The sequence below is a fragment of the Bos indicus x Bos taurus genome, chromosome 7 (assembly GCF_003369695.1).
Source record: "Bos indicus x Bos taurus breed Angus x Brahman F1 hybrid chromosome 7, Bos_hybrid_MaternalHap_v2.0, whole genome shotgun sequence".
Lineage (NCBI taxonomy): Eukaryota > Metazoa > Chordata > Mammalia > Artiodactyla > Bovidae > Bos > Bos indicus x Bos taurus.
Window position 1 is genome coordinate 92,193,960 of NC_040082.1, and position 27,016 is coordinate 92,220,975.

Genomic DNA, 27,016 nt, shown 5'->3' on the forward strand with positions numbered 1-27,016 from the left:
TACCTCTGCCTGCTGCCTCTGTCAGACAGTTCCCATTACATGAGGCCCTGCCCAAGTCCCCCAGACGGATCCTACTGCTCCCCAAACGCCCCCATCTCCCACTTTACTCCAGCCCATTCTCTGTCTCTGAACTCAGGTGGGAATTCGACTGGTACCTAAAACACCCTCTTCGCCAGGCCCAAACACCGCCCCTTTCCCAACACCATTCAAAGCTCTGCCCTTACTTCCTGTCACCTCTCTCCAGATGCTTCAGCGTGTAAGCACACAGCAGAGCCTGACCTGTCCTATACCCAACGATGCCCGCAGGAAATGGTGCAGTGTGAAGAATCCGCCTGTCAATATAGGAGATTTGGCTTTGATCCCTGGGTTAGGAAGATCCCCTAGAGGAAAAGGCAATCCACTCCAGTATTCTTGCCTGGGAAATCCCACGGACAGAGGAGCCTGGCGGCTACAGTCGATGGGGTTGCAGAGAGCTGGACACAACTTAGTGACTGAACGACCACAGTGGGACTGCTGGGTGAGTCCGTTTTCCAGTTAACTGAGAGGCAGGCTGAAGATATGGTGGAAAAGTTTTAAACTTGCAGAACTACAAGTATGTTTTGTCTGTACACAGGATCTCGGGCAGAACTTAAAATTTTCTTCCAAGTATACAAAGGTGGCACCCTCAGCCCTAATCTGCCTCAGGTGAGAGGCACGGGGGGTTCAATGTACACTCTGCAGGGCAAACCTCAGAGTTAATGCTTATTGTTTAAGTTCATGAAACTTTGAAAAATTGCTTCTCACTTATCCTAAGTATTAAGTCGAGGGCAGGGCAAGCGGGTGGTAAGAATCAAGTGAACGGAGGACTTCAACCATTGAAGCGCATCAATAAACACTCAGCTGCATCTCATCCTCTCAGGGGTTAGGTTTGAAATCAACAAGGTGAGGGACTTCCCTGGCAGTCCAGTGGTTAAGACTGAGCTTCCACTGCAGGGGAGATGGGTTCGATCCCTGGTCAGGGATCCCACATGCTGCACAGCATGGCCAAAAGCCAAACAAACAAAAGGCAAAAAACAAGTCAGGTGAGTGGGAGCCCCCCACCCCCCCACCAGGGGACACTGAGCAACGTCTGGACATTTCTGGTTGTCATGACAGCGGGAAGGTGCTACTAGCATCCAGCGGGTGGAGGCCAGGGAAACAGACCAACACCCCAGGACACCCAGCGAAGCAGCACGGAGAATGCTCTGGCCCCAATGCCCAGAGTGCCCTGGCTGGGAGCCCGTGGCTAGACGGTCATGTGATCAAAGTCAGGACAGAACCAGAGAGGGCGGACAGCCCAGCTCTGGCTGCATCCCATCCTAGGCGCGCCCCAAGGCCACCTCGTTCAAACTCGCTTTTTGCTCTCTCTGGCTTTGCCTTGGGCACTTCAGCTAAATGTGTCTATAACATAAGTCCTCCATGGTAAAAATAGCTTCCATTTCCTCCTGACTGTTTATTACTGGGCTGAGATAGGTGCTAAATCATTTATATGTATTAATTCAGCCAGGGCTCAGAGCAACCGTGTGATAGATACAATTACCATTATCCTCATTTTACAGGTGAGGAAACTGAAGCTCAAAGCGGCTAAGGAGTTGCCTAAAGTCACTCAGAGAGGACAAGGCAGAATCAAAGCACAAGCCCAGTTCCCAGGCAGAGACTGGGGCCCGCCATCACGCCACGCCACAGGCCTTGGCTGAGGGAGACACACTATGTCTGAAGACACTCCTGACGGTCCCGGCCCCTGGGGGAGGGGCACAAGGCAGGGAGTGCTGCCAGCATCGTGTATGGAGGCAAAGACGCTGTGGGGATGCTCAGCACCCTACACAGCAGAGGACAGCCCCTCAACAGAGACTCATCTGGTCCAATGTGTCAAGAGGACCAAAGCTGAGAAGCCTGCACCTTACCATCTCTCGGGTTTCCACCACGTGTCTCTGCAGGCCAGCAAGGCCTCATGTGTATATGGTATCAAATTTTAAGGCGGGGATCTAGAATCCAAGGTCTCCTACAGCTCCAATATGCTCTGCTCACCTTCTTCACCTTCACCAGAAACCAAACGCTGCCTTCACACCCTGATGCCAGTCTACCAGGCAGAGTAACTCCAGAGACAAGATGGTTAACCGCCCCTCCCTCCCACCACACACTCACTCTCTCCTAGGAAACATTCCAACGGGACTTTAAAAGTCACAGACTACAGGACTACCAGCAAGGGTTGTGGGAGTGGCTGTCACCATCCCTGAAGAGATCACCATGGCAACGAGAGCCAACAAGACGCTGAACTCGACACACATCTGGAAATGCTTCTCTCTACACAAGCACGGCCCTCTTAACCAGTACTGCACTACTCAAGCTGGCGGTTCTCAACCCTTGTTGCACAGCAGGATCACATGCGCTGCTTTCTGTCTCTACAGATGCCCAGGAGTTAGGATGGGTCTGCTTAGGATCCCAGTCCAGAAAGACAGAAGCCAAGAGGGCGTGTGAGCTTCAACGACGAGTGGGAACGCACATGTATGGGGCAGTCCCCTAAGCTTCACAATGCATAGGAAAGGAAGTCCTCGCTCACACAGAGGATGAGAAACTGAACATGCTGGCGGGCTGCACAAGCCAAAACCAGAAATAGAGTCGAGAAACACATGACAACCAACTAAAGCACGGCAGAGATACGGGAGGCACAAAAGGCCACTAGGATTCGACTTTTTTGAGGCCAGAACTAGTGTCAGAGGCAAAGTACTAGGTGAGTGTGGCATTAACTAGGCAAAAACTTTAAGTACAAAACATTCCATTGTCTCTATTTTATACACTGATCAGTTCAGCTACGCAACTGACAGCTCACGGGCCAGTACCTATGCTAGACATGGTGTCCCTGGATAACCGGAATCCATAATTTCCCCTTTGTGCTCACAGGTACACCTCACTTGTTCATTCAACAAACATTCCCTGGATCCCTATACCCTGTGCCCGGCACTGTTCTACATCAGGGTGGGGTGGGGGTCCATTAATGACAGACAGAAACCCTGTTCCTCATGGAACTTACATTTTTGAAGAGGGGTAGTCAGACAAGCAAGTCAACCCAGCTTGCTGGTAGGTGATAAGCACTGTGGAGTAACATGAAACAGAGTGAAGGGGATAGAGAATGAGGATAAAACTTAAAATAGGTGGTCGGAGAAGTTCTCAATAAAGCAACATGTGAGGAGGAACCTGAAGGAGGTACAGGAGTGAGCCACAGGGACAACTGGAGGAAGACTGACTCAAGCAGAGGAACCGGCAGGTCCAGAGGCGTAACAGAGGGGGATATGGCGCGCAAGAGATGGGCATTGAGAAAGCTGGAGTAGTTAAAGCAGGCCAAGTCGGGAGACAGCGGTGGGGGAGAGGACAGGGAGGTCTTGGGGCACAGGGGTCGTCTGCCTTCTGGGTTGCGAAGCTGCCAGATGGGTGAAGATGGCAGGGAGGACCAAGCAGTGGCAACAGGGGTCATTCTCTGGAAAGATTTGAAGGTAGAACAGACAAAGATGTGCTGCAGCGTGTGAGAGAAAGTCATCAGGGGCGACTTCAAGGTGTCTGGCCTGAGCAATTTTAAACAATTGGACCTGCTATTTACTACTAGGGGAGAAAGTTGGCAGGGTGGGCAGGTTTGGGGGAGAAAGATAGGGGTTTTATTTGATATGACATCCAAATGGAGGTGTTGAATATGAGCCCTGAGTTCAAGAATGTGAACGGGCCAAACTCGCAAATATATAAGGTGTGTCCTACTGACTCTCTTTTATCCAGTGCCCGATCTGCCTTTAAATGGATCTTGTGAATGGAATGCCTCAACCCTCCACCAGCTCCTTTAACTGATCAAAGAGATGTGGTACAGATGAGAGGTGAAGTGGGGGCTCTGAAGTTAGACCACGTTGATGCACATCCCTGCTCCTTACTAGCTATGTGACCTGCCTTGGAGGAGTAACTTAACCATTCTAACTCAGTTTCCTCACCGACAACCAGGGCTGATGGTACCTTCCTCTGGGAACTTCTGTGCAGAGCGAGGACTTCCCCAGATAGCTGCCCGCCCAAGTCTTTGAACAGTACCTGGTACTGCCCCAAATGCTTCACCAGGGTGAGCACTTAGGATTGTCATTTGTGCGGGGGAAACCTCAGGCCAGCAGGGAGCAACGTATGAGGGGGAACCAGGGCCAGGCAGGCAAGACCGCTTGCCCGCAGCTGTGCACCTAAGAACGGAGGAAGCTAAACACAAGCCTCAGAAAGTCCTGAAGCTACGAGCGATCTGAACATCACAGGGGATTTCATCAGACATCGGCTGATGGCGCGCTTTCTCTGAGCCGTTCGGAACTGTAACCTTGTCAAAATCGTTCAGCTGGGATGTCAGCGCTTCGCAGAGAAGGGGATCACACAACCTTGTCTCCCTCTGGAAGTGCAACCAAAAAAAGGGCCGAAAACCAGCTAGGGCTTTCAGCGGCCCACACCCTGCGGCTGGGGCCTCAAGGAGCCAAGACGAGGCGCGACTGTCGGTCGCCACTAAGGATCCGGGGTAACTGGCGGGAATTGGGGGCCAGAGTTGAGGGTGGGGACGAAAACAAACCTGACGTTCTCAATCCTTGGCGTGGGGCACCGCCACAGGATTAGGGGGTGGGCCGGCTTGGCAGCCAGGCCAGGGAAGAGGGAAGCCCGGGTCCCCGAGAACGAGGGGGCGGGGAGAGAGCGTGGCGCGCTGGGCCCGCGACCAGGCCCCGAGATCTATTTACATCCGAGGTCGAGGCGCTGCGGCCGTGCCTCCCGCCCCCTTCGGCCCCCAGCCTGGCCTGAGAGGCGGAAGGGCCTCAGGATCGCGATCCCCGCCGTCTCCCGGGCCGTCTGGCCGGACGGTGGTAGGGCCGGGGCTACCGGGACTGATGAGTCGGGCGGGTGAGCCCGGCCTGAGGGGACGCAATGGGGGGCGGCTGCAAGGCCCGCTGGGCCGCTCTTCCGGAGCAGACAGGCCCCCCGCACCTGGAGTGCTCACCCCTCGGGCCTGTGGCCCCCGGACCTCCCGCCGCCCGTTCCCTGGCCGCCAGCTGGCCCCAGACGGCGCCTCCCCTACCTTCGTTCGCCAGGTCCGCCATTTTACTTCCTTAAGCCCTCCCACAAGGCCCCGCGCCGGCCCGGGTTCGTCTGCTTTCTGCCAGAAACTCCTGCGCGTGCGCACTTTCCAAATCGACTCCTAGCAAGGCGGGCAGCTAGCGCCTGCGCGCGGAGCCCGGCACTGAGACGCGCTCTGGATCGCAGTCCGGTTCAGGACAAGCTCGTAGCACGCGCCTGCGCATTAACCGCCCCCGCCTCCTTTTCCCGCCGACCGAGGGGGCGTGGGCAGGGCAGGGCAGGGCGCACGCGCAGTGAGCCTGGAGGGCGCGGCGGGCAACCCGGGATACGAAGTTCTTTACAGCTGCCCGGCCGGAGTGGGTTTTCATGCCCCTGCTTTCCGATTGTTTTCCGGCCCTAACCCCGAGGCTGGAGCGTGGACAGCGGAGGGCGCCGCAACAAAGGCCATCTTCTAGGTAAATCCCTGGGTTGGGACAGGGGGAGGCTTTTCATGTGCGCAGGTCCGGGCCTTGGAGGGGACCCTGGAGGGGGGTCTTGGGGCGCCCTATGTCACCTCAGGCCTCAGTTTTCCCTTCTAAGGAACCGTACGTCAGGCAAACTTTCTGAGGCCACGTGGTGAGGTGGGGGATGGTTGGGGGAAGTAGAGGTCAGAGGTTGGAGATCACTGGCCAAAGAGAAGGTTCATGGGGGTGGGGCGGGGAAAAGATGTTGATCGGGGGACTCAGCGCAGGAGACCTGCGTCATTGAACCATCAGAATGGGCGTTCCGGGACGAATGGCCCACGAGGCCCTGGACCTTACGGCGACTGCCTTCATAGATCACGTGGGCTGGCTATCGCCCATCGTCTGGAAGACAGTGAAACCTACACAGGCGAGAAAAGCAGGCACCGGGGCAACCAGCAAAAATTGAACTATAAGTACTGCCTTGGTGGTTGGGCATTTTCGGAGGTCGAGTGTGTGTGACCGAGATGTAAGCGAGTATGGAGTCCCAATCCTCAGTTTCCTTCTTCCCCCGAGGAAAACGGCGGTGAATGATAAGTTATGTCAGACTCTTTGCGACCCCATGGACTGTAGCCCACCAGGCTCCTCTGTCCTTGGGATTCTCCAAGGCAAGGATACTGGAGTGGGTTGCCATGCCCTCCTCCAGGGGATCTTCCCCACCTAGGGATCAAACCAGCATCTCTTAAGTCTCCTGCTTTGGCGGAGAGGTTCTTGACTACTAGGGCCACCTGAGAAACGACCTGAGATGGTCAAAGCTATTCTCAAGAGTGTGCAAGAAGCCTCCAGTGTGGGGGGCTTGAGCACACAGGGAAACTCAGGCATAGGGACCAGCTGAAAATGGGGAATAAATGTTCTAGGCGTAGGGAACCAAAGAAAAGGGGAGATAAGGATTCTTCCTCTGACATCCCCCCTGCCCCATAGTCCACTGGGGAGGATGTTGAGATTTGGGGCAGGATAGTCCTCCTGCCCGGAGAAGGCAATGGCACCCCACTCCAGTACTCTTGCCTGGAAAATCCCATGGACGGAGGAGCCTGGTAGGCTGCAGTCCATTGGGTTGCTAAGAGTCAGGCACAACTGAGTGACTTCACTTTCACTTTTCACTTTTATGTATTGGAGAAGGAAATGGCAACCCACTCCAGTATTCTTACCTGGAGAATCCCAGGGACAGAGGAGCCTAGTGGGCTGCCATCTGTGGGGTCGCACAGAGTCGGACACGACTGAAGCGACTTAGCAGCAGCAGCAGCAGCAGTCCTCCTGCCAAGACTAGATGCTGAGTAAGGCTCTGATGAAAGACAGCACTGTTGCCTGCTTGTAGGAGACAGAGCGGTCTATGCTGAGCGGTTGAGTTGGAGGCTGATGTGATGCTTTTCCTCTGTTTGATTGCTTAACTAGAATTTGTCCGGATAAAAATGAAGATTTTTACATGAGAGCTTTGCTCCAAAGAAATGGGACATTACTCCTCCCGGCTGCTCATGATTCTCAGGTGACTGAGAAATTTCCGGGAATGGTGGAGGCCGAGTCCTCATACCGTGCAGTGGTCCCCTAGGGAAACCCACTCATTAATTAAGACACTTGCTTGTCCAGGGGTCTCAAATAAGAATTGGCTGTTGATCGATCTGAGCACCCATGGTGGTCTTAGACTGCCGAAGGGAGTTACTGAGACACGTAGGAGGGCTGAAACGACTCTGGGGTGACTCCTGGAGGAGTTAAGCTCACATGCAGCACACTGGCCCACCACACAATTTCACTAGTAAATTTTACCCCTGACAAATTCAGCTTAAAATGGGAAATAAAATCCCTCAAACACAGAAACACGGGGCACCAGAAAACAGCCTCTAACACCAGCCTGGTTTATGCATGTACAAAACTTATTCTTGCAGGTAGCTAATTGGAATTAAAGGAAATTTTCTGTCCTAAAAATAGTCAAAATGGGCTCTTTTACTGCATAGGCAGTTGTTAAAGAAAGCTAGCTAGAGATAGTCTAGTAAATTGTAATCTGATCTCTCTGTGTTTGTCTATAGGTATGTAATGTTATGCTTTACCTGTGGATGACGTTATCAAAATTATTTTGTAAATAAGCACTACTTAAGTGGCTTGAGACAATTAAGAGCTTATATAAATTCTCAAAATACAAAAGATAACTGGCCAGAATTTTAGATTCATGAAAACTAAAAAAACATTCAATATTAAGTTAATATCTGATGTTAAAGTGTTAATATAGACATGTCTTTAGACTTCCCTGGTGGCTCAGACGGTAAAGCATCTGCCTACAATGCAGGAAACCTGGGTTCAATCCCTGGGTTGGGAAGATCTCCTGGAGAAGGAAATGGCAACCCATTCCAGTATTCTTGCCTGGGAAATCCCATGGACAGAGGAGCCTGGTAGACTACAGTCCATGCGGTTGCAAAGAGTCGGACACGACTGCGCAACTTCACTTTCACTTTCACTTTAGAGCCATCAACATTAGGTATAATACTTTTATTGATTAAACAAATGCCAGAAAGTCTCCTGCTTCCAGACGAGGTAACTATAGCTTATGTAAATGGTCACCAGGAAGGGAATTCTATGGAAGCCACAGGGAACAGACTCACAGATGAAGCCACTAAACGAGCCTCTCTAGGGGAGAAAATGAATCTATTGAACCTAATCTCAAACACCCAAACTGAAGACCAAAGATGGGTGTTACCTGATGGAAGGAAAATGATAAGTAAGCCCATGATGAGGGAATTAATGCCCACTGGGGCCCCCAGGCTATGTATGATACAATACTTAGAAACTATGGTTGCCTGAGAATCTACACCATTGCGAAACAGGTTTACAGAAGCTGCCATAGCCTGCCAGGAAATTAACAAGAGGGTGATTAGGAAAACACACTCCAGGAGGCAGACCTCCTGGGCTAAGACCAATTTCTAAGAAACTATATACTGACCATTTCCTCTACCTTATCATTCCCCAGATTAAAAGGACACCTTGCCCAGACTCTGCCTGTAGAATTCATCACTTCCAGCCGGGTGACTTGGGGTTAATCAAAACCTGGAAAGAAGACAAACTCCAACCAAGCTGGAAAGGCCCTTATCAAGTGCTTCTGACGACCGAGACAGCTGTGTGGACTGCTGAAAAAGGTTGTACTCATTATACATGAGTCAGGGGGCCAATAAAAGAGACCTCAAAGGGAAGGGAAAGGACCAATGAACAGCCTTTAAAGGTAACTTTAAGAAAACCTTGTTAAATCCCTCCCTCTGAATCCTCCCCTTCACAATAACCATTAACCATGTGGCCACACCTTTGGAAACCGGTATTGAAACCAACAGGTAAAAAGTCAGAATAGAAATTGACAAGGAACCCTTGATTATCCAATCAGGTTGGTTGTCAATATAACCAAAACCTTGTCACCTCAGACTATTAAGTTTTGATGCCTGCCAAATTTTACCTTGCAGAACCTTAGAAAATCAGAGACAGTTGTCACAGGAGGATAAGTATCTTTGCCCTGAACCAGATTTGGTTTATATTAAAGCAAGCCTCTGCCCCAGTTGGGACGATGTACGATGGCCCACCCCGTTTCAGGACTGGATGGTAAACGTAGGGTGGGTGACTCCTAGTTGGAGGCCTTTGAAAGACAAAATATACCTAAGGGCATTCCACCAGAAGCTTGTCAAAATCTAAAATGCAACCCCATCCTCTTGACTGTTAACAACCCAGCTACCCTAGATTAAGAGCCAAAAGTAGCATCTCAGGTATATGGGTTAGGGACAGATGTCACTGGCAAAGACCCCCTAGGGTGATTTGTTCTTAACTTTATTGAAAATAAAAACCAGTGTATCGGAGACTGTCCTGATCCCAAGCTCCGAAAACCATGTTAGTTCTATTAATGATCCCAAAAGAATAGAAATAATTGAGGTACAAAGATCTAAGACAGACTTTAGAAACTGACACAGGGTATGGAGATACAAATGCCTGGGTCGAATGGGTCAAATTTACAGTGTAAGGTCATCATAAGAGTGATGTGATGCATGTGTGGCCGGACGCCCCAGGCACAGGTGGAGAACCAGGTCCCCCTCAGAGGGGACACTGATCTGGGAGGATCATAAGGCATATGTTGGCCCTTAACCAGGACAAAGATGCGTGGGGAAAAGACCTGCAAGAATCTGTCGTGACTCTTTCCCGAACTGCAAAGGTCGGACCCAGAGCTGTCCCCTCTTTCTCCATAGGGAATATGAAACAATGCAGGAGATGCAAGAGACTCGGGTTCGATCCCTGGGTGGGGAAGATCTCTGGAGAAGGAAATGGCAACCCACTCCAGTATTCTTCCCAGGAAAGTCCCATGCACAGAGGAGCCTGGCAGACTACGGTCCATGGGGTTGCAGAGAGTCAGACATGACTGAGCACAGCGAGTACTCTTGCCTCTCTAGGCAGGGGGCAGAGTTCAGTAGATCCATGGGGGAACTTTCGACCTGCACCAGCATCTTGATCGTTACCGATGAGCCAGACAACAGTAACTACTCGGCCCTCCGTAGACCCGGGCTGATGTCTGGTGGTTTTGTGGGAAAAGGAACCTCCTAGACTGACTGCCGTCAAGTTGGACAGGGGCTTGTGCCTTCATTCAATCGGCCATTCCCTTCACCCTGGCATTCTACAAGGTACCCGAAAAGCCACCCAGCCACCGAAGTCGGAGAACAGCGGTGGGCTCCTTTGACATATATATATGTGTGTGTGTGTGTATATATATATAGATTCAATAGGATTCCCTAGGGGAGTTCTTAATGAATTCAAGGCCTGAAACCAAATAGCTACAGGGTTTGAGTCAGTACTTTTTAGGTGGTCCACAGTTAATAAAAAAAAAAGAAATATAGATCGGATTAATTTACATATATTATAACCAACAGATTTATCAGATATACCAGAGATGGCCTCCAAGGAGTAGCTAGCCAATTGGATGCCCCCAGTCAGATGGCTTGGGAAGTAAGATCGCACTGGACATGATAACTAGAGGAGAAAAGGGGTGTTCGTGTTATGCTGGGTGGGAAATGCTGTACTTTTATTCCCAACAGTACAGCTCCTGATGGAACCATCACAAAGGCCTTACAAGGACTAACGACCTTAACCAATGAGCTGGCAGAAAATGCTGGAATTGATGACCCATTCACAGATTGCTTAAAAGGATGGTTTGGAAAATGGAAAGATATGGTTGCCTCAGTTCTCACCCCTCTCATAACAGTTCAGTCGCTCAGTCGTATCAGACTCTTTGCGACTCCATGAACTGCAGCACGCCAGGTCTCCCTGTCCATCACCAACTCCCGGAGTCCACCCAAACCCACGTCCATCGAGTCAGTGATGCCATCCAACCATCTCATCCTCTGTTGTCCCCTTCTCCTCCTGCCCTCAGTCTTTCCCAGCATCAGGGTCTTTTCTAATGAGTCAGCTCTTCGCCTCAGGTGGGCAAAGTATTGGAGTTTCAGCTTCAACATCAGTCCTACCAATGAACACCCAGGACTGATCTCCTTTAGGATGGACTGGGTGGATCTCCTTGCAGTCCAAGGGACTCTCAAGAGTCTTCTCCAACACCACAGTTCAAAAGCATCAATGCTTTGGCGCTCAGCTTTCTTCACAGTCCAACTCTCATATCCACACATGACCACTGGAAAAACCATAGCCTTGACTAGACGGACCTTTGTTGGCAAAGTAATATCTCTGCTTTTGAATATGCTGTCTAGGTTGGTCATAACTTTCCTTCTAAGGAGTAAGTGTCTTTTAATTTCATGGCTGCAGTCACCATCTGAGGTGATTATGGAGCTCAGAAAAATAAAGTCAGCCACTGTTTCCACTGTTTCCCCATCTATCTGCCATGAAGTGATGGGACCAGATGCCATGATCTTAGTTTCCTGAATGTTGAGCTTTAAGCCAACTTTTTCACTGTCCTCTTTCACTTTCATCAAGAGGCTCTTTAGTTCTTCACTTTTTGCCATAAGGGTGGTGTCATCTGCCTATCTAAGGTTATTGATATTTCTCCCAGCAATCTTCATTCCAGCTTGTGCTTCCTCCAGCCCAACATTTCTCATGATGTACTCTGCATAGAAATTAAATAAGCAGAGTGACAATATACAGCCTTGACGTACTCCTTTTCCTATTTGGAACCAGTCTGTTGTTCCATGTCCAGTTCTAACTTGCTTCCTGACCTGCATTTAGGTTTCTCAAGAGGCAGGTCAGGTGGTCCGGTATTCCATCTCTTGAAGAATTTTCCACAGTTTATTGTGATCCACATAGTCAAAGGCTTTGGCATAGTCAATAAAGCAGAAATAGATGTTTTTCTGGAACTCTCTTGCTTTTTCGATGATCCAGCAGATTTTGGCAATTTGATCTCTGGTTCCTCTGCCTTTCCTAAAACCAGCTTGAACATCTGGAAGTTCATGGTTCACGTATTGCTGAAGCCTGGCTTGGAAAATTTTGAGCATTACTTTTCTAGCGTGTGAGATGAGTGCAATTGTGTGGTAGTTTGAGCATTCTTTGGCATTGCCTTTCTTTGGGATTGGAATGAAAATGGACCTTTTCCAGTCCTGTGGCCTCTGCTGAGTTTTCCAAATTTACTAGCATATTGAGTGCAGCACTTTCACAGCATCATCTTTCAGAATTTGAAATAGCTCGACTGGAATTCCATCACCTCCACTAGCTTTGTCCATAGTGATGCTTTCGAAGGCCCACTTGACTTCACATTCCAAGATGTCTGGCTCTAGGTGAGTGATCACACCATCGTGATTATCTGGGTCATGAAGATCTTTTTTGTACAGTTCTTCTTTGTATTCTTGCCACCTCTTCTTAATATCTTCTGCTTCTGTTAGGTCCATACCATTTCTGTCCTTTATTGAACCCATCTTTGCATGAAATGTTCCCTTGGTATCTCTGATTGTCTTGAAGAGTTCTCTAGTCTTTCCCATTCTATTGTTTTCCTCTATTTCTTTGCATTGATTGCTGAGGAAGGCTTTCTTATCTCTCCTTGCTATTCTTTGGAACTCTGCATTCAAATGGGTATATCTTTCCTTTTCTCCTTTGCATTTCACTTCCCTTCTTTTGACAGCTATTTGTAAGGCCTCCTCAGACAGCCATTTTGCTTTTTTGCCTTTCTTTTTCTTGGGAATGGTCTCGATTCCTGTCTCCTGTACAATGTGATGAACCTCCATCCATAGTTCATCAGGCACTCTGTCTATCAGATCTAGTCCCTTAAATCTATTTCTCACTTCCACTGTATAGTCATAAGGGATTTGATTTAGGTCATATCTAAATGGTCTAGTGGTTTTCTCCACTTTCTTCAATTTCAGTCTGTATTTGGCAATAAGGAGTTCATGACCACAGTCAGCTCCCGGTCTTGTTTTTGCTGACTGTATAGAGCTTCTCCATCGGGAATTTGTAAGAAATAAAAAAGTGGTCCATTTCCAAAGGTAGCTAGCTCTGAGTGGAAAACTACCAGCAGCCAAGCTTGCCTAACAGTTTGCTGATGTAACAACCACAAAGTTCACACACCTGGAAAGTCCCTAAGCAAGCGGGATGTTGTGAGAGATAAACTAAAATCTTGGTTGAGAAATAACACTTAGTTCGGGAAGGGAGAAGGAAGGATACTGTATAAGCAAACCTTCAGGATGATCATACACCCCATAGTACCCAGCTGATGAGAAATCGAGGGAGGGACTTGCATGCTAGCAAGTAAAGTGCTTGCTGCAACTGTCCCGGCTGTGCCTGCCCACCAGACTCCCGGTCTCGCAAGACCGTCATCAGAAGTCTCCCTTTCACCACGCTCCGCGTCTCGGGGCCCCTGCCTTGGTTTTGGACCTGTGGGCATATTTCTCACGCTTTGGAGCTCACCAGACTCTCTGAGCCTTAGGATGTGTGCACTGGCTGATCCCTACGCTTGGACCTTTGTGCCCCCGGTCTTTGGTTTGGGCCCCAGCTCCACTCCTGCTCCAGTACGAGCTGGACAAGGAGGTCCTGTAGCCTTTGGGCCACATCTTTCTTTCTTCAAGCTACGGGTGGCTGTTACATTTTTAATTGTTGGAATGAAACCAAAAGAATCATCATCTGTCATAACATGTGAAAATCATGTGAAATTTAAATCTCAGTGCCCATAGATTTACTTGAAAACAGCCATAGTCATTGACATAATGTCTGTGGCCGTTTTCAAGCTGCAGCCACAGAGCTGAGTTCTTTTAACAGACTGTCTGCCCCAAAAATCTTCAAATATTTACTTGTTGGGTCTCGATAGAAGTTTTGTTGTTGTTCGGTTGCCAAGTCTTGTCTGACTGACTCTGCTAACCCATGGACTCTGGCAGGCCAGGCTTCCCTGTCCTTTGCTATCTCCCAGGGTTTGCTCAAACTCGTGTCCACTGAGTCGGGGATGCCATCCAACCATCTCATCCTCTGCCACCCTCTTCTCCTGCCCTCAGGGTCTTTTCCAATGAGCTGGCTCTTCACATCAGATGGCCAAAGTATTGGAGCTTCAGCTTCAGTCCTTCCAGTGGTTATTCAGGGCTCATCTCCTTTAGGATTGACTGGTTTGCAGTATTTATATGGTGGTTCTATACATTTCTGTACAACCAGTGGGGTGTGGTGAATGTTCAACAGCTGCTGCTTTGGGAGAAGCAGAGAAGCGTGCGTTTCTGTCTATAATTACACATGTGCCTGTGTATATATAGTTTCTTGTAAATTTTACCATTTTCCCATACTTAAATTTCGAAGACAATAAAACAATAAAAGGGACCCTGCCTTGTAGTGCTGATTTCCTTGATATAAATACTTCATATGGCCAGTCTCAGGCTACCAGTGTGAATATCACTAATCAGAGTTGAACAGAGGTGTGCAGTAGCATACTAGATTTTTCTCTCTTTCTCTCTGGAGCCTGCTACTTTCTTGCTGTGGCCTCCAAACCAGCAGCATTAGCATCACCAGGAAATTTGTTGAAAATACAGATTCCCAGGTTCCAACCTAGACCTGAATCAGAATCTGCATTTTAGCCAAGATACTTGCTACCTTGGATTTTGACTCTAGGCTGCAGGCACAGGCCACAGAGATTGGCTAGAAATTCTTCAGGTATAGCTAGAATGTCGGTGCTGGAAAGGACACTGCAGTGAAGTGAAGTTGCTCAGTCATGTCTGACTCTTTGCGACCCCATGGACTCTAGCCTACCAGGCTCCTTCGTCCATGGGATTTTCCAGGCAAGAGTTCTGGAGTGGGTTGCCATTTCATTCTCCAGGGGATCTTCCCAACCCAGGGATCGGACCCAGGTCTCCTGCACCGCAGGCAGACGCTTTACCATCTGAGCCACCAGGGAAGCTGGAAAGGACACCAGGGGTCGTCGGGTCTGTCTAGTCTGCAATACATAGACTTAGTTTTCTTATGTCTTATCAGTATCACTATGTTTGGGATTCCCTAGTGACTCTGACCCACTCCAGTGCTCCTGCCTGGAGAATCCCAGGGACAGGGGAGCCTGGTGGGCTGCCGTCTGTGGGGTCGCACAGAGTCGGACACGACTTAAGTGAGTTAGCAGCAGGAGCAGCAGCAGTGACTCAGTGGTAAAGAATCCGCCTGATAATGCAGGAGATGCGGGTTTAATCCCTGTGTCGGGAAGAACCACTGGAGGAGGAAATGGCAACCCACTCCAGTATCCTTGCCTGGGAAATCCCATGGACAGAGGAGCCTGGCGAGCTACAGTCCGTGGAGTTACAAGAGTTAGGCACGACTTAGCAACTAAAGAACAACAATCACTATATTCATTACATTTTGTTATCTGTAACTTCTCTTGGGTAAGTGTTCTTGGCTGTTGCCATGTCTCTGAACCCTCTGACCCTTAGTGAACTTAATACTTTATGTGCCTTTTATTAGTTGAAGTTGACATTAAATAGATACAGTATATCACCACTTCAGATAGAAAACCACTGAGCCATAGCTGTAAAAAGAAACATGAAAACAAAACAATGTTTTGTAATTCTGAGTGGATATTGTTGCCTGCCAAGGTGTTGAGCCCCAAGCCTGTTTTTCTTTTTTTTTTTTAATGTAAAGAGATTAGCAAACTCTTAGAGGGCTATTAAAGGCATATTATCACTCAACTGAAACTTCTTGACACAGTGAGAAGGAATGAAAGAACTGAACTGAGGTAACTAATCCATGAGATTCTGTGTCATTTAATGCGCTGTCTGCATGCCTCCAAAAGTCAGTTTCATGGACCACATCCATCCCACACTTTGGGAGACTCCCAGCAACATGTCATCACTGGCTAAATATAATCCAGTTGTGGTTTCTCAAGGGACGCTAAACCCATCACCCTGACGTTCGTGCACGCTCAGTTGTCTGGCTCTTTGCGACCCCATAGACTGCAGCCCGCCAGGCTGCTCAGTCCATGGAATTCACCAGACAAGAATACTGGAGTGGGTTGTCATGCCCTCCTCCAGGGGATCTCCCTGACCCAGGGATTGAACCTGTGTTTCCTTCATTGGCAGGTAGCGAGCGTCTTTACTGAGCTACCAGGGAAGCCCCATCAGCCTGATGAGCCAACTAAATTTCCCTTGGTTTCACAGTTTTCATCCTGGTGGCCATGGCTGCCTTTGTCATGTCCCTTAGACCTTCCTGTGCTTTCTTTATCTGGTCTCTTACACGTTCACTTAGTCAACATTTATTTATGCAATAAATATTTGTTGATCGCCTACTCTGATGGTTTTAAAACATGGCCCCAAATTCTCTGACCTTCCCATCAAAAGGTCAGGTCTCAAATGCCACCTGATACCACTTAACATGTGGAATCTAAAATATGACACAGGAACTTATCTCACGAGACAGAAACAGACACAGAACAGGCTTGTGGTTGCCAAGGGGGATGGAGGTGGGGGAGGGATGGACTGGGAGTTTGGAGTTCACAGATGCAAACTTATATACAGAATGGATAAACAACAAGGCCCTATTGTACAGCACAGAGCTATATTCAATGTCCCGTGGGAAACCGTATGGAAAAGAATATGTAGGACTGAGTCACTGTTGTATAGCAGAAATTAGCAACATTGTAAATCAACTATTCTCCAATTTGAAAAAAGATGAGGGCTCCATTTTCCATGAATGGAGGCAGGCTGGTTATGCGTCACATGTCCATTTATAGAAGTGGAAGTGATATCATGTGACTCACAAGGCTGAGGATACAACTTCGGCCTGCTTTCTGGAAGCCTTTAGCTGTCCTGTAAGCAGTCCACCTGCCTTGAGGCTGCCATGCTATAAAGGCGCTGAAGTGAGACCAAAAGTCAGGGACTTCCTGGTCATCCAGTGGCCAAGACTCTGTGCTCCCAATGCAGGGGGCCTGGTTCAATCCCTGGTCAGGGAACTAGATCCCACATGCTGCAGCTAAGACCTGCCGTAGCCAAACACTTTTAAAAAGAGACCAAAAGGCAAAGCCCTGAGAGACACCTGCCCAGCCTGGCCCTTTCCATTCTTCACCTCCATGAAAGATAAATGATGCTTCCTGTAATAAACCAAACCACTAAGTTTAGGATCTGTTACACGGCAGCATATATTCACTTCACCCACTACGTCTCAGATACCATTCTACACTTGGGGGCCCAGGAACAAGACAGACTCTGCCGTCACGGAGCTTCGCATTCTTCTGTGGGGGGACTGACAGTAGACGAGGAAGTGAAATAATTTGAGATAGTGACCCAGTCAGTGTTACAGAAAAAATAATGAAGCATCAGGTGACAGAGAGGGTACTTTAGATCGGCTGTTCAGGGACTTCCCTGGTGGCCCAGTGGTTAAGAATCCACCTTCCAATGCAGGAGTCGTGGGGTTGGGGAACTAAGATCCCATGTGTTGCAGGGCAACTAAGATCTGACACTGCCAAAAATAAATATGAAAAAAAAAAAACGTTGTTCACAGGAGTCCCCTCTGGACATCTGAGGAGGTGACTTCTAGCGGGAGACCTGCAGGAGAAGCACCCTAGACAGTAGTGAGGGCAACGGTCCTGAGGCAGAAACCAGTTTGGTGAAGAGCGAGGAGCTCAGTTTGGCTGGGGCTGAGTGAGCAAGGAGCCCCACAGGGCCTGGAAAGCTATAGAGTTCTTGGAGGGGTTTGTGATTTTTCTCCAAGGGTCAGAAGTGGGAAATGGAGGGACCCCAATGGTTTCCTTTAAGCTGCTGACCAGCCTCTCTGCTGCCTTTTTCCTCCCCCGACCCCGGGTCAGGGCTGAAGCCCTGAGGACCAAGAACTTCCTTCTCTACAGCCAAGTTGGAAAATGGCTTCTGTAGTTGGACCCCAGGAAAAGGGCCTTCACAGCTGTAATTTAGTTATCACCTACCCATTGTGGGCAGGGAGCCGGCGTGGGAAGTAGCTGCTCTGTGCCCAGGCCCACATGGAGGGTGAGGACCCAGAGGTTAATCAGCTGGAGTTCCTGGCCTCCTCTGCTCAGCACCTCTTCTCCCACTGTAGTTCACCGGGTCAAGTTCTTGCCAGCAAGGTGTGGCCGACACGGAAGCCGAGGGGGACCCTGATCCAATCTGGGTGCATCCGCTTCCCTCCCATGTTTTGCAGCAGCTAAATGTGGTATGGATCTAGGAGGAAATACTGATCTTAAAGCTTCCCAAGTGGCTCAGTGGTAAACAATCTGCCTGCCATTGCAGGAGTCGCAGGAGAGTCAAGTTCGATCCCTGGGGGGGTTGGAAATGGCAACCCACTCCAGTATTCTTGCTTGGATAATCCCATGGACAGAGGAGCCTGGCAGGTTACAGTGCATGAGGTTGCAAAGAGTCAGACATGATTGAGCACGCATGCACTGATCTTACTCTCTTTGTAATTTAAAAGATTTTTTTTTTTGAAGGTCACTCTGTGCAGCATGCAAGATCTTAGTTCCCTGACGAGGGATTGAACCTGTGCCCCCTGCATTGAGAGTGTGGAGTCTTAATCACTAGACCACCAGGGAAGTCCCTGTAATTAAAAGGATTTAACCTTCAATTAAAAACAAATTCAGGCTTACCCTAACCCTCAAAAAAAAAAAAAAAATTCAGACTTACAAAGAAGTTGAAAAAACTACCAAGAAATTCCACGTGGGCTTCATCCAGCTTCCCCAAATATTCCTTAAACAGCACAACACTCAAAACCAGGATATTCACACTGATCAATACGTGATCAGTACACTAGTGATTGCAAACCTATTCAGGTCTCATCTGCTGACTGCCAGTGTTTTGTTCCTATCCCAGGATCCAGTCCAGGATTCCTCGTTTAATTTTTATTTTCTATCTTTTGGCTTTGCATGGCACGTGGGATCTTAGTTCCCAGACCAGGGGATGGAACCTGTGCACCCTGCAATGGAAATGCAGTGTCTTAACCACTGGACTGCTAGGGAAGACCCCCTTGTTGCATTTAGATGTCATTTCTCCTTGGGTTTCCTTTAGTCTGGATTAATTCCTCTGTCTTATTTTTCCTTCACCATGACCCTAGTGAGGAATTGTTATTGTTTAGTTGTTAAGTTATGTTCGACTCTTTTGGGACCCCATGGACTGTAGCCCACCAAGCTCCTCTGTCGACGGGATCTCCCAGTCAAGAATTCTGAAGTGGGTTGACATTTCCATCTCCAGGGATCTCCCCGGACCAGGGATTGAACCTGCGCTGCGTGCATTGTAGGCAGATTCTTTACCACTGAGCCACCAGGGAAGCCCCTAGTCAGGAATACTCCCAGCTATTTTGTAGAATACTCCTTCATTTTGGGCTTGTTGGATGTTTCCTCCTGATTAAATTAAGGTGATGATTTCTGGGTGGGAATAACACAATAACAGATCAGGAAGGCACCTGGTGGCAATTTGTATCATTACTAATGACAACTCAGATCACTTGGTCAGGTTACTGTTTTTCTCTTTGTATTAACAGTTACTGAATATCTTGTAGGGAGATAAATAAACAGGAAATATTTGAGGAAAAGGAGGAGAGATGGGATGTGGAAGAGAGACAGCTAGCTCTGGTCTTTTCCAGGCATGATTGCAATTTCAGTGTAAACAAAACAGCCTCCCCTGTAGGCAAAATCGGAGTTGGCCGTTTTCCCCAGTGTAAAGGAAGAGGCAGTGTCACAAACTGACCACAGGGGGGCGGCAGAGAATTGGGATGAAATAAAAACCGCTGCTGCTGCTGCTAAGTCGCTTCAGTCGTGTCGGACTCTGCGACCCCATAGACGGCAGCCCACCAGGCTCCCCCGTCCCTGGGATTCTCCAGGCAAGAACACTGGAGTGGGTTGCCATTTCCTTCTCCAGTGCATAAAAGTGAAAAGTGGGCTCCAGGTAAAAAGCAGTTGAGCTCCTTCAAAGTGAATAAATCTGTGGAGACTCAAAGGCTCTGTACTAGTTGAGGTCGGGCATCTTCTTGGAACCAGATGAAGTAGGCGCTGGCTGCTCAGATTGCACTCGCAGCATTAGGGGTGTGCCATGTCTAAAACGGGCTCTTGGGTTGTGGTGAATTTGGAGACTGGGATTGACACTACACACTACTGATACCATGTATAAAATAGGTAACTAGTGAGAATCTACAGCACAGGGGACTCTAGTTAATGCTCTGTGTGACCTAAATGGGAAGGAAATCAAAAAAAGAAAGGGTATATGTATAGCTGATTCACTTTAGTGTACAGTAGAAACGAATGCAACATTGTAAAGCAACTATCAGTCAGTTCAGTCTCTCAGTCGTGTCCGACTCTGTGACCCCATGGACTGCAGCACACCAGGCTTCCCTGTCCATCACCTGGAGCTTGCTCAAACTCACGTCCATCAAGTTAGTGGTAGTCCAATAAAAATTAAAACGGGGGCTCTTGGGCAGTGGGGTGGAGATTTGGGCAGGAGGTCTGGATTTTCAGATGCTGTCAGCAGCATGTGGACAAGGTCACAGAGGGTGTGGAAGGAGCAGGACCCAGGTATGGGGAGTGGGGATAGAGGGACAGCCAGAGAAGCGGGAGGAAAACTGGTGCAGGGGGTGCCTCTCCCAGCCAGGGAGAATCTCTCAGCACTCTTGCAGCTTCACACTCGTGTGTGTGTGTGTCATATGCATGTGCACCCCATACTCTGCTTCAGAGTTCTTGCTACCAGAGAGTTCTTAGAAGCGGGAACATCAGAGGGTCCCCCTGCAACCCTCAGTGGTTTACTGAACTCTGACTGGAGGGTTCCCTGGGAACCCAGGCTCCTCTGCCTCACTGCTTTGCCACCCTTATCGTATGATGTCCACCTCGAGGTCCAGTATGACTGCTGGGGCTCCAGCCATCCTGCCTGCTTTCCAGCCAGTAACTTTCGATTTTCCCATGGGTATGACGGTGGTTGGGAGTGGTTAATACCTACCTTGGAAGATGGTTAAAAAGAAGGGACCAGAGCATCTATAGAGAAACCACTGTGACTGGTCAGGACCTCCTGAGGCTCTTGGTAGGACTAGGTCCCTCTTATGCACTACCCAGTGGGCCATCAAGGGACTCGATGACCCAGGAGCCTTCAGTGGGCTCCCCTCCTTATCTCTCTTCTCTGGCTCCTGGGGCAGGAATCATGTGGGCATCACCTGTGCTCATGAGCCTCACCAGCCACCCAGGCCCTAAGGTGCCCTCCCCTACCAGGGACCCTATTGCCTGGCTCTGGCTGGGATCTCTGAGGGGAAAGTTGGGGGTGTGGCTCCTGCTCTGTGCAAGGGTTGATGCTGCTCAGGGGCCATGGGCTGAAATCCTGAACCACAATAGGGTGGGGACACCTCTGCGCTCCGCTGGGTTTTCAGAGCCTGGCAGGGCATTGCATAGAGTTGGGGCCTGGCCACTGGCTGAGGTGGAGGCTGCGTGCTTGGTTCCTGGGAGCTCCTCCCCAGGACTGGCCACAGTATTTGTGAGGCCCAGTGTGAAATGAAAGCACTGGCCCTTTGGTGGAAAATTCTTAGGAATTTCAAGACGGGGACCACAGAGGCATTAAGCCAAACGCAGGCCCTGGGGTTCCCAGCTCGGGATAATTTTCATGTCGCCTGGAGTCGCCCAGGCTGCCACTCAGGACAAAGGGGCCTGGGCTGGGGCCGAGGCTGAGCAACTCCGGTGGCGTGCGGGGCACCTGCCTCGTTCCCTAGAAGCAGCTTTTACAGGCAACTGAGAACTGTGTCCAGGTTTCTAGAACATCCTCCTGCCCCTGGGCCCTTCCTGGTTCCTGAGTGCATTGCTCTTCTCTGCAGGATTTCTCCAAAGTCCCACAATCCCCTGTGTTGGGTGCCCCCATGCCCACCCCCACCCCCTGCAGAGAGGGTGGTGGCAACAGTTATGGATGCCCAGCCCCCCACCTTAATGCCACAAGCTGGGCTCTCTGGGGCTGGGGCCTGGTGATTCTGGAAGAGGCTCAGGCATTGATCCTTAGGGGTTTCTGAGGTCCGCCCCACACCCCCCACCCCCACTTTACCAGATACACTCAATGGGCTGCGTTAGCGGCTGGAGCTGGGTTTATCCTGCACCTCTGAATGACTCTAGTCTGGACACACTGTGTTGCCCATCCTGGGCTGAGCTGCTTTGTTGTCCTCTCGGCCTGAGGAAACTGCGCCCCTTCTGGAACATTCCCCAGGGAGCTGGAGGAAAGCGGCATTTCCTTCCTCCCCCTTCCCAGGTTCACGGAGCCCAGGTCTGGGCTGCCCCGCTGTCCCAGGACTAGGGCCCTGTGGGAAGGGGTGGAAGGGGAGCTGTATCTTACAGGGCCACTGGGGGGCGGGGCAGGGGTGGGAGTGTGGGCCATGACCCTCAATGGGTACATTCAGTGGGTTTATTGCAACGAAAAACAAGAATGGGCTCGAAAGTCTGGTGTCTTTATGTCGTTTATATTCCTCCTCATGGAATCCGGCAAAGGACTAGACAGGGCGTAAGGCAGAAACGTGGAGGAAGAGGCAGGCATGACCGTCCAGGAACCATGAACTTGACCATCTCTCAGGAAAGCAGACGTATCTTTAAAGACATTCTTTTTGTCTGAGTTAATCTGAGCCTGCAGTCTTGAGAGGAGATGCACTCGGTGATCACCACGACAGGCCGCTGGTTCCTTAGAATGAGATTTCTCATCTTTCCCCTCGGCTCCCTGCCCAGGGCATTCGAGGACACAGATGCACAGCGCTGCTTGTCGAGAAGCAGGGTTTGCAAGGCCACGTGAGTTTCCATTAGTACCTTCTGCACGCATGAGAAAACACTGTTGGGGACCGGATATACTGCCATATACACATTCATAAGGAACGTTCTAATAACAATTAGAGCACAAAACTATCAGTATGAACATATTTTCAAAAAGAGAAACGAAGCCGGGCCTTCCTAGACCAGAGGCTTGTCGTCTTCTCTGCAGCTGCTGTGGGGTCAGCCCTCTGGGCCAGGCCCATTGGTGCAACAGGTTAAATTATGAGGCACGCAGACATGAGCGTGTAGAGTTCAGGGCTGGGCCGGGCCTTGGGGTTCATTTGTCCCCAGAGAAGAGTTTAGACTCTGACAGTTCAAGATGGGACCTGCTGGAGTCATAGCACTCAGGGATCGCTACTTCAAAGGCAGGCAATCTGGAAGATTCTGTGAAGCAGGGCTTAGCCACAGCAGTTCATGCACAGGCTTGGCTGGAGGGCTGCCCTCTGAAGGCGCTGAGGGGACACTGATCTCCCGAACTCCTTGGAACAAACTCATTCCAGACCTCACTGTTGAGCTTGATGTTGGCTGTGAACTTGGGCAGAATCCCAATCCTTCCAGTTGCAGATCAAGCTTCTGGGTTTGACGTAAAGGTCCCACTGGGTCTTGGCACCAGAGAGCCTGTTTTGGTGACTGATTCTTGAGCCATGGGCTGTGGGCTTAGCCCTGTCCAGGGATCATTTGGCAGCTGCTTCTGAACCCTTTGGCATCTAGAGACCAGGCTCTCGGGGACCAGCTGGGCAGGAGGCCACGAGGCAAGGATCAAGACGGCCCCTGCCCTCTGCAGGGCACGAGGAGGGCTGCGGGACACCCTCTTCCTCCCCGGGGCCACTGGAGTTCCCAGCTGGGAGGGGAGGCAGCGACTGGCCACCACCACCCAGCCCCTTCCAGCTCTGAGCCGGGGTGTGTGCCGAAGAGGGAGGAGATTCAGGAGGAGGAGAAAGTGAGCTGGGTGCCCCAGTGTGCAGCTCAGTCCCTGGGCACCTGGCACGCAACTCCTCCAGGGTCACAGCGGTTTTTCTCTCGAGGAAGAGGGTGTCTTTTATGGGCACCCTGACCCAGGGCCCCTGGACTCGGAGTAAAGGTCACTTGTCTAAGAGGCACTATTGTGGTGGAGCTCGGGCCTGGAGCTGGGGGCCCAGCTAGACGCCCTGCAGGGGGTGGTTGGGGTCGCTGCGTTCCCGCTTCACCAGGGGCTCGCCCCGTCCTCGGGTCTCCGAGTGGGCCTCGCTGATGTCATCTGTGGGGTCGGGTGGGGTGGGGGGCATGAACAGGCCAAGTGAGGGCCCTGCCTTGGCTCGGGTCTGGGTTGACTGGGGGTCTTCCTCCCTGCGACCACCCTCGGACCAGTGCCCATGCGCCTGGTCATGCGCCTGGTAGGGTCCCCTTTGGGCACTGGGCCTCCCATCGCCGTGGGGCAAGGAATGGGCCCTGGGGGTGCTCATTGCCCCACCTGCCCCACTCCCTCTCCAGACATGGAGGGAGGAGGCAGTGAGCCGCCCCAGTCCCGTCCATGGCCCTGCTCCTCCGGGGCCTCGTGTAGACGGCCGGGGGAGCAGGATAGTGATCTAGGAGGAGGGGAAGGGGCTTCTGCTCTGAGCCCCGGTGGACATGCAGGCTGCCGCCCAGCCCCGCCTTAGGGGCTGCCCCCACCTCCACTGTGCACGGGAGGGAGCGCCCAGACACACCCACCTTTGTCCAGCAGTGTCAGCGACAGGGAGGCCAGATCGTTGAACTGAAAGAGAGAGGCTCAGAGTGAGGGGCTCCACAGGGCGGTCCCGGGGAAGGTGAGCCGTGTCCACAGTGGAAACTGGTTTTGGCTTTGTAAGTGGGGGGGCTTATGCCCTGAGAAACAGCCCTGAAGCTTCAGGGGCCTGGGCTGTCCCCTCTGACACTCTCTAGACCCTGCCTGGGAGTGGCTGGAGGGTAGAGGGGGTGCCGACTGCCCAGGCCAGCAAGGGCACAGAGGCTGTGACCTCTGAGTGCTCAGGGAAGGAACGGCCACTTTTTCTCACTGCTTATCATACACTAACATCTCTGTGCACTAAAATCACCTTGTTTCTTCCTCAAAACAAACCCATCATGACCCAGAAATACACTCCCAGGTATGTAACCCAAAGAATTCAAGCAGATGTTCAAACAAAACATGTACAGGAATGCTCACAGCAGCATGACCCATACCAGCCAGAAGTTGAAAACAGCCCCTCTACCAACAGGTGATGGGTCTGCCAAGTGGTAAATAGCCAGGCAACCAGAGAGTGCTCTGCCATAAGAGCACATAAGAAGGAGGGAAGCCCTGACTCTCCACATGGATGGACCCTGGGAAAACAATGCTTGGGAAGAGTGGCAGACACAGAAGGACACACAGGCTGAGACTCCGTGGCGGAAATGTCCTGAACAGGCAGATCCACGGGGACAGAGAGGGGGTGAGTGGTTGCCAGGGACTGGAGGAAGGGGTACATGGGGGACTGCCAGTGGGAATGGGGTTTCTCTTGGGGTGGTGGAATGTTCTAGAACAAGATAGGTGGGGGTTTCACAACGTTGTGAATGTACTAAATGCCATTTGATTGTTTACTGTGAGATGACTGAAAAGGTAAATGATACGTTCTGTGTATTCTACCACCAGGAGGCAGGAAATCCTGCCCGGGGTCTCATAAGGAGGTGACAGGAGCCAGGGTCTGCCTGTGCCAGTCTGACTGGGGCAGGCGAGCTCTCTCCCAGCCGCTGACCCCCACACCCGAGCCCCTCGATGTGTCCTCTTGGACCCCGAGGCCTGCCCGCCTGTCCCAGGGTTGGGGTGGGGAGCGCTCACCTCTCCCATCACAGCAATGGGCGTCTCCCCAGTGGCCTCGGCGACCCGGTGCTCCACCAGGTAGAACATGTACTCGTCATAGAGCAGCCGGATGAGGTGGAAGGAGCCGAAGCTGGCGGCGCTGCGCAGGGTCAGGTCTCGGATCACCATGGAGCTGGAGAGGCAGACACGGGCTGGCACCTCCCGGACACCAGGCTCCCCTCCAGCCCCAAGCTGGCCCGCAGGGCGCCAGCCAGCCGCCTGGACCACCCCACCTCCCCTGCCCTGCCCATGTCCCCAGTCAGTGGCCTTAGGCGTCTAAAAACAAGGCTCAAGTTAAGGGTGCCTTCGCTGCTTTCATCCAAAAGCAGGGGCTGGCAAACTGTGGCCGGTCCAGACTGGATCCAGCCCGTCACCTGGTCTGGGATGGCCCGCGTGCCAAGAACAGTTTTCACAGTTTTGAATGGTTGGGGGGAAAAGTGTCAAAAAAAAATTCTAATTGGTACAGTAATGCAAATTAACTAAACTTCAAAATAAATACATAAATAAAAGAATTCTATTTCACGGCACGTAAGTACCTGAATTCACATTTCAGTGTCCATAAGTAAAGTTTTATTAGTCATGTCTGTTGTTGATGTGTTGTTGTGTGCCATCTGCCTGGAAAACTCTGTTGCTCAAAGAGCTCTCCTATCTCATTCTTTACAGAGAAACCTAAAGGGATAATGTGGTGCCCAACCACACAGTCTGGACTACACACACATCTGCCAGTGGCCCCCAACACCCAGATGCGCCATCTCAGAACCCAGCTACCCTTGGTGATGTCTAACTGCTGTGACAGCGAGAACAGAAGCAGGAAGGGACAAGACGGGAGGGGACCCACAACTGAATACCACCCGTGACAGTACTGGAACTCAGGGGGTGTCACCCTGGGGTCCAAGCATCCACAACCCGATCAGATCAGTCAGTGCGTGCCAGCCGCAGCCATCAAATCCTCTCCTTCGGTGTGAACACCTCTCCCCTTGCTCCCGGCTGGGGAGGCCCCTCACCACCTTGGCTTTGGCGCTGCTTGGTTCAAAGCGATGTTTGCTCAGAGAATCTTTTGAAAAGTTAACAAGCCTCAGTTTGTCTTTTAACAGGTTGAAACTGTTGTTACTTGCGAGTCAGTAAAGACAACTGACAACAAATCAGTTTACTTAATTCTTTTTGCATCTTCTGGGGCCAGTGTGTAGACAGACACACTCTGAAGGCAGGTAGGTTCAGCAGTGGAAACGGAGAGCTGGCTCCAGCTGGCTGTGGCTCCAAGATGCCCTAGGAGGCACTGGGTGGTGAGTGCCTGCGTTCAGAGGAGCACATTATTTTTTAGAAATTTATTATTATTTTTGGCTATGCTAGGTCTCCGTTGCTACTCATGGGCTTTCTCTAGTTGGCAGCAAGCAGGGATTACTCTCTGCTTGTGGTGCGCAGGCTTCTCACTGCGGTGGCTTC

General features: G+C 50.7%; 2 protein-coding genes and 1 long non-coding RNA gene across 14 annotated transcripts in view; 1 reads left to right on the plus strand and 2 right to left on the minus strand.

Moving 5' to 3' along the window:
• The window catches only part of RANBP3 (RAN binding protein 3), a 50,939-nt gene extending 45,637 nt beyond the window's left edge, over positions 1–5,302 (minus strand). For 7 of the 8 annotated variants that reach the window (XM_027547424.1, XM_027547423.1, XM_027547421.1 and 4 more), the window contains exon 1: positions 5,093–5,216. In XM_027547424.1, coding sequence (XP_027403225.1) covers positions 5,093–5,114 — 22 coding nt within the window. In that variant the 5' untranslated portion in view covers positions 5,115–5,216. Of the gene's footprint in view, positions 1–5,092 lie in introns of all 8 variants that reach the window. The other variant, XM_027547422.1, reaches the window with a different exon arrangement.
• Positions 5,303–5,380: 78 nt separating this feature from the next.
• LOC113895790 lies at positions 5,381–26,715 on the plus strand. 2 transcript variants are annotated; one of them, XR_003511931.1, is made up of 5 exons: positions 5,381–5,546; positions 8,548–8,796; positions 14,021–14,091; positions 24,957–25,166; positions 26,237–26,715. It is a non-coding gene; the product is annotated as an uncharacterized LOC113895790 (long non-coding RNA). The 2 variants fall into 2 exon arrangements; XR_003511930.1 differs by lacking the exon at positions 14,021–14,091.
• Positions 22,335–27,016, minus strand: part of RFX2 (regulatory factor X2) — a 92,952-nt gene continuing 88,270 nt past the window's right edge. For all 4 annotated transcript variants that reach the window (XM_027547413.1, XM_027547414.1, XM_027547415.1 and 1 more), the window contains 3 exons: positions 25,553–25,706; positions 24,433–24,475; positions 22,335–23,980 (listed from right to left, as the gene is read on the minus strand). In XM_027547413.1, coding sequence (XP_027403214.1) covers positions 23,883–23,980; positions 24,433–24,475; positions 25,553–25,706 — 295 coding nt within the window. In that variant the 3' untranslated portion in view covers positions 22,335–23,882. The remainder of the gene's footprint in view (positions 23,981–24,432; positions 24,476–25,552; positions 25,707–27,016) is intronic.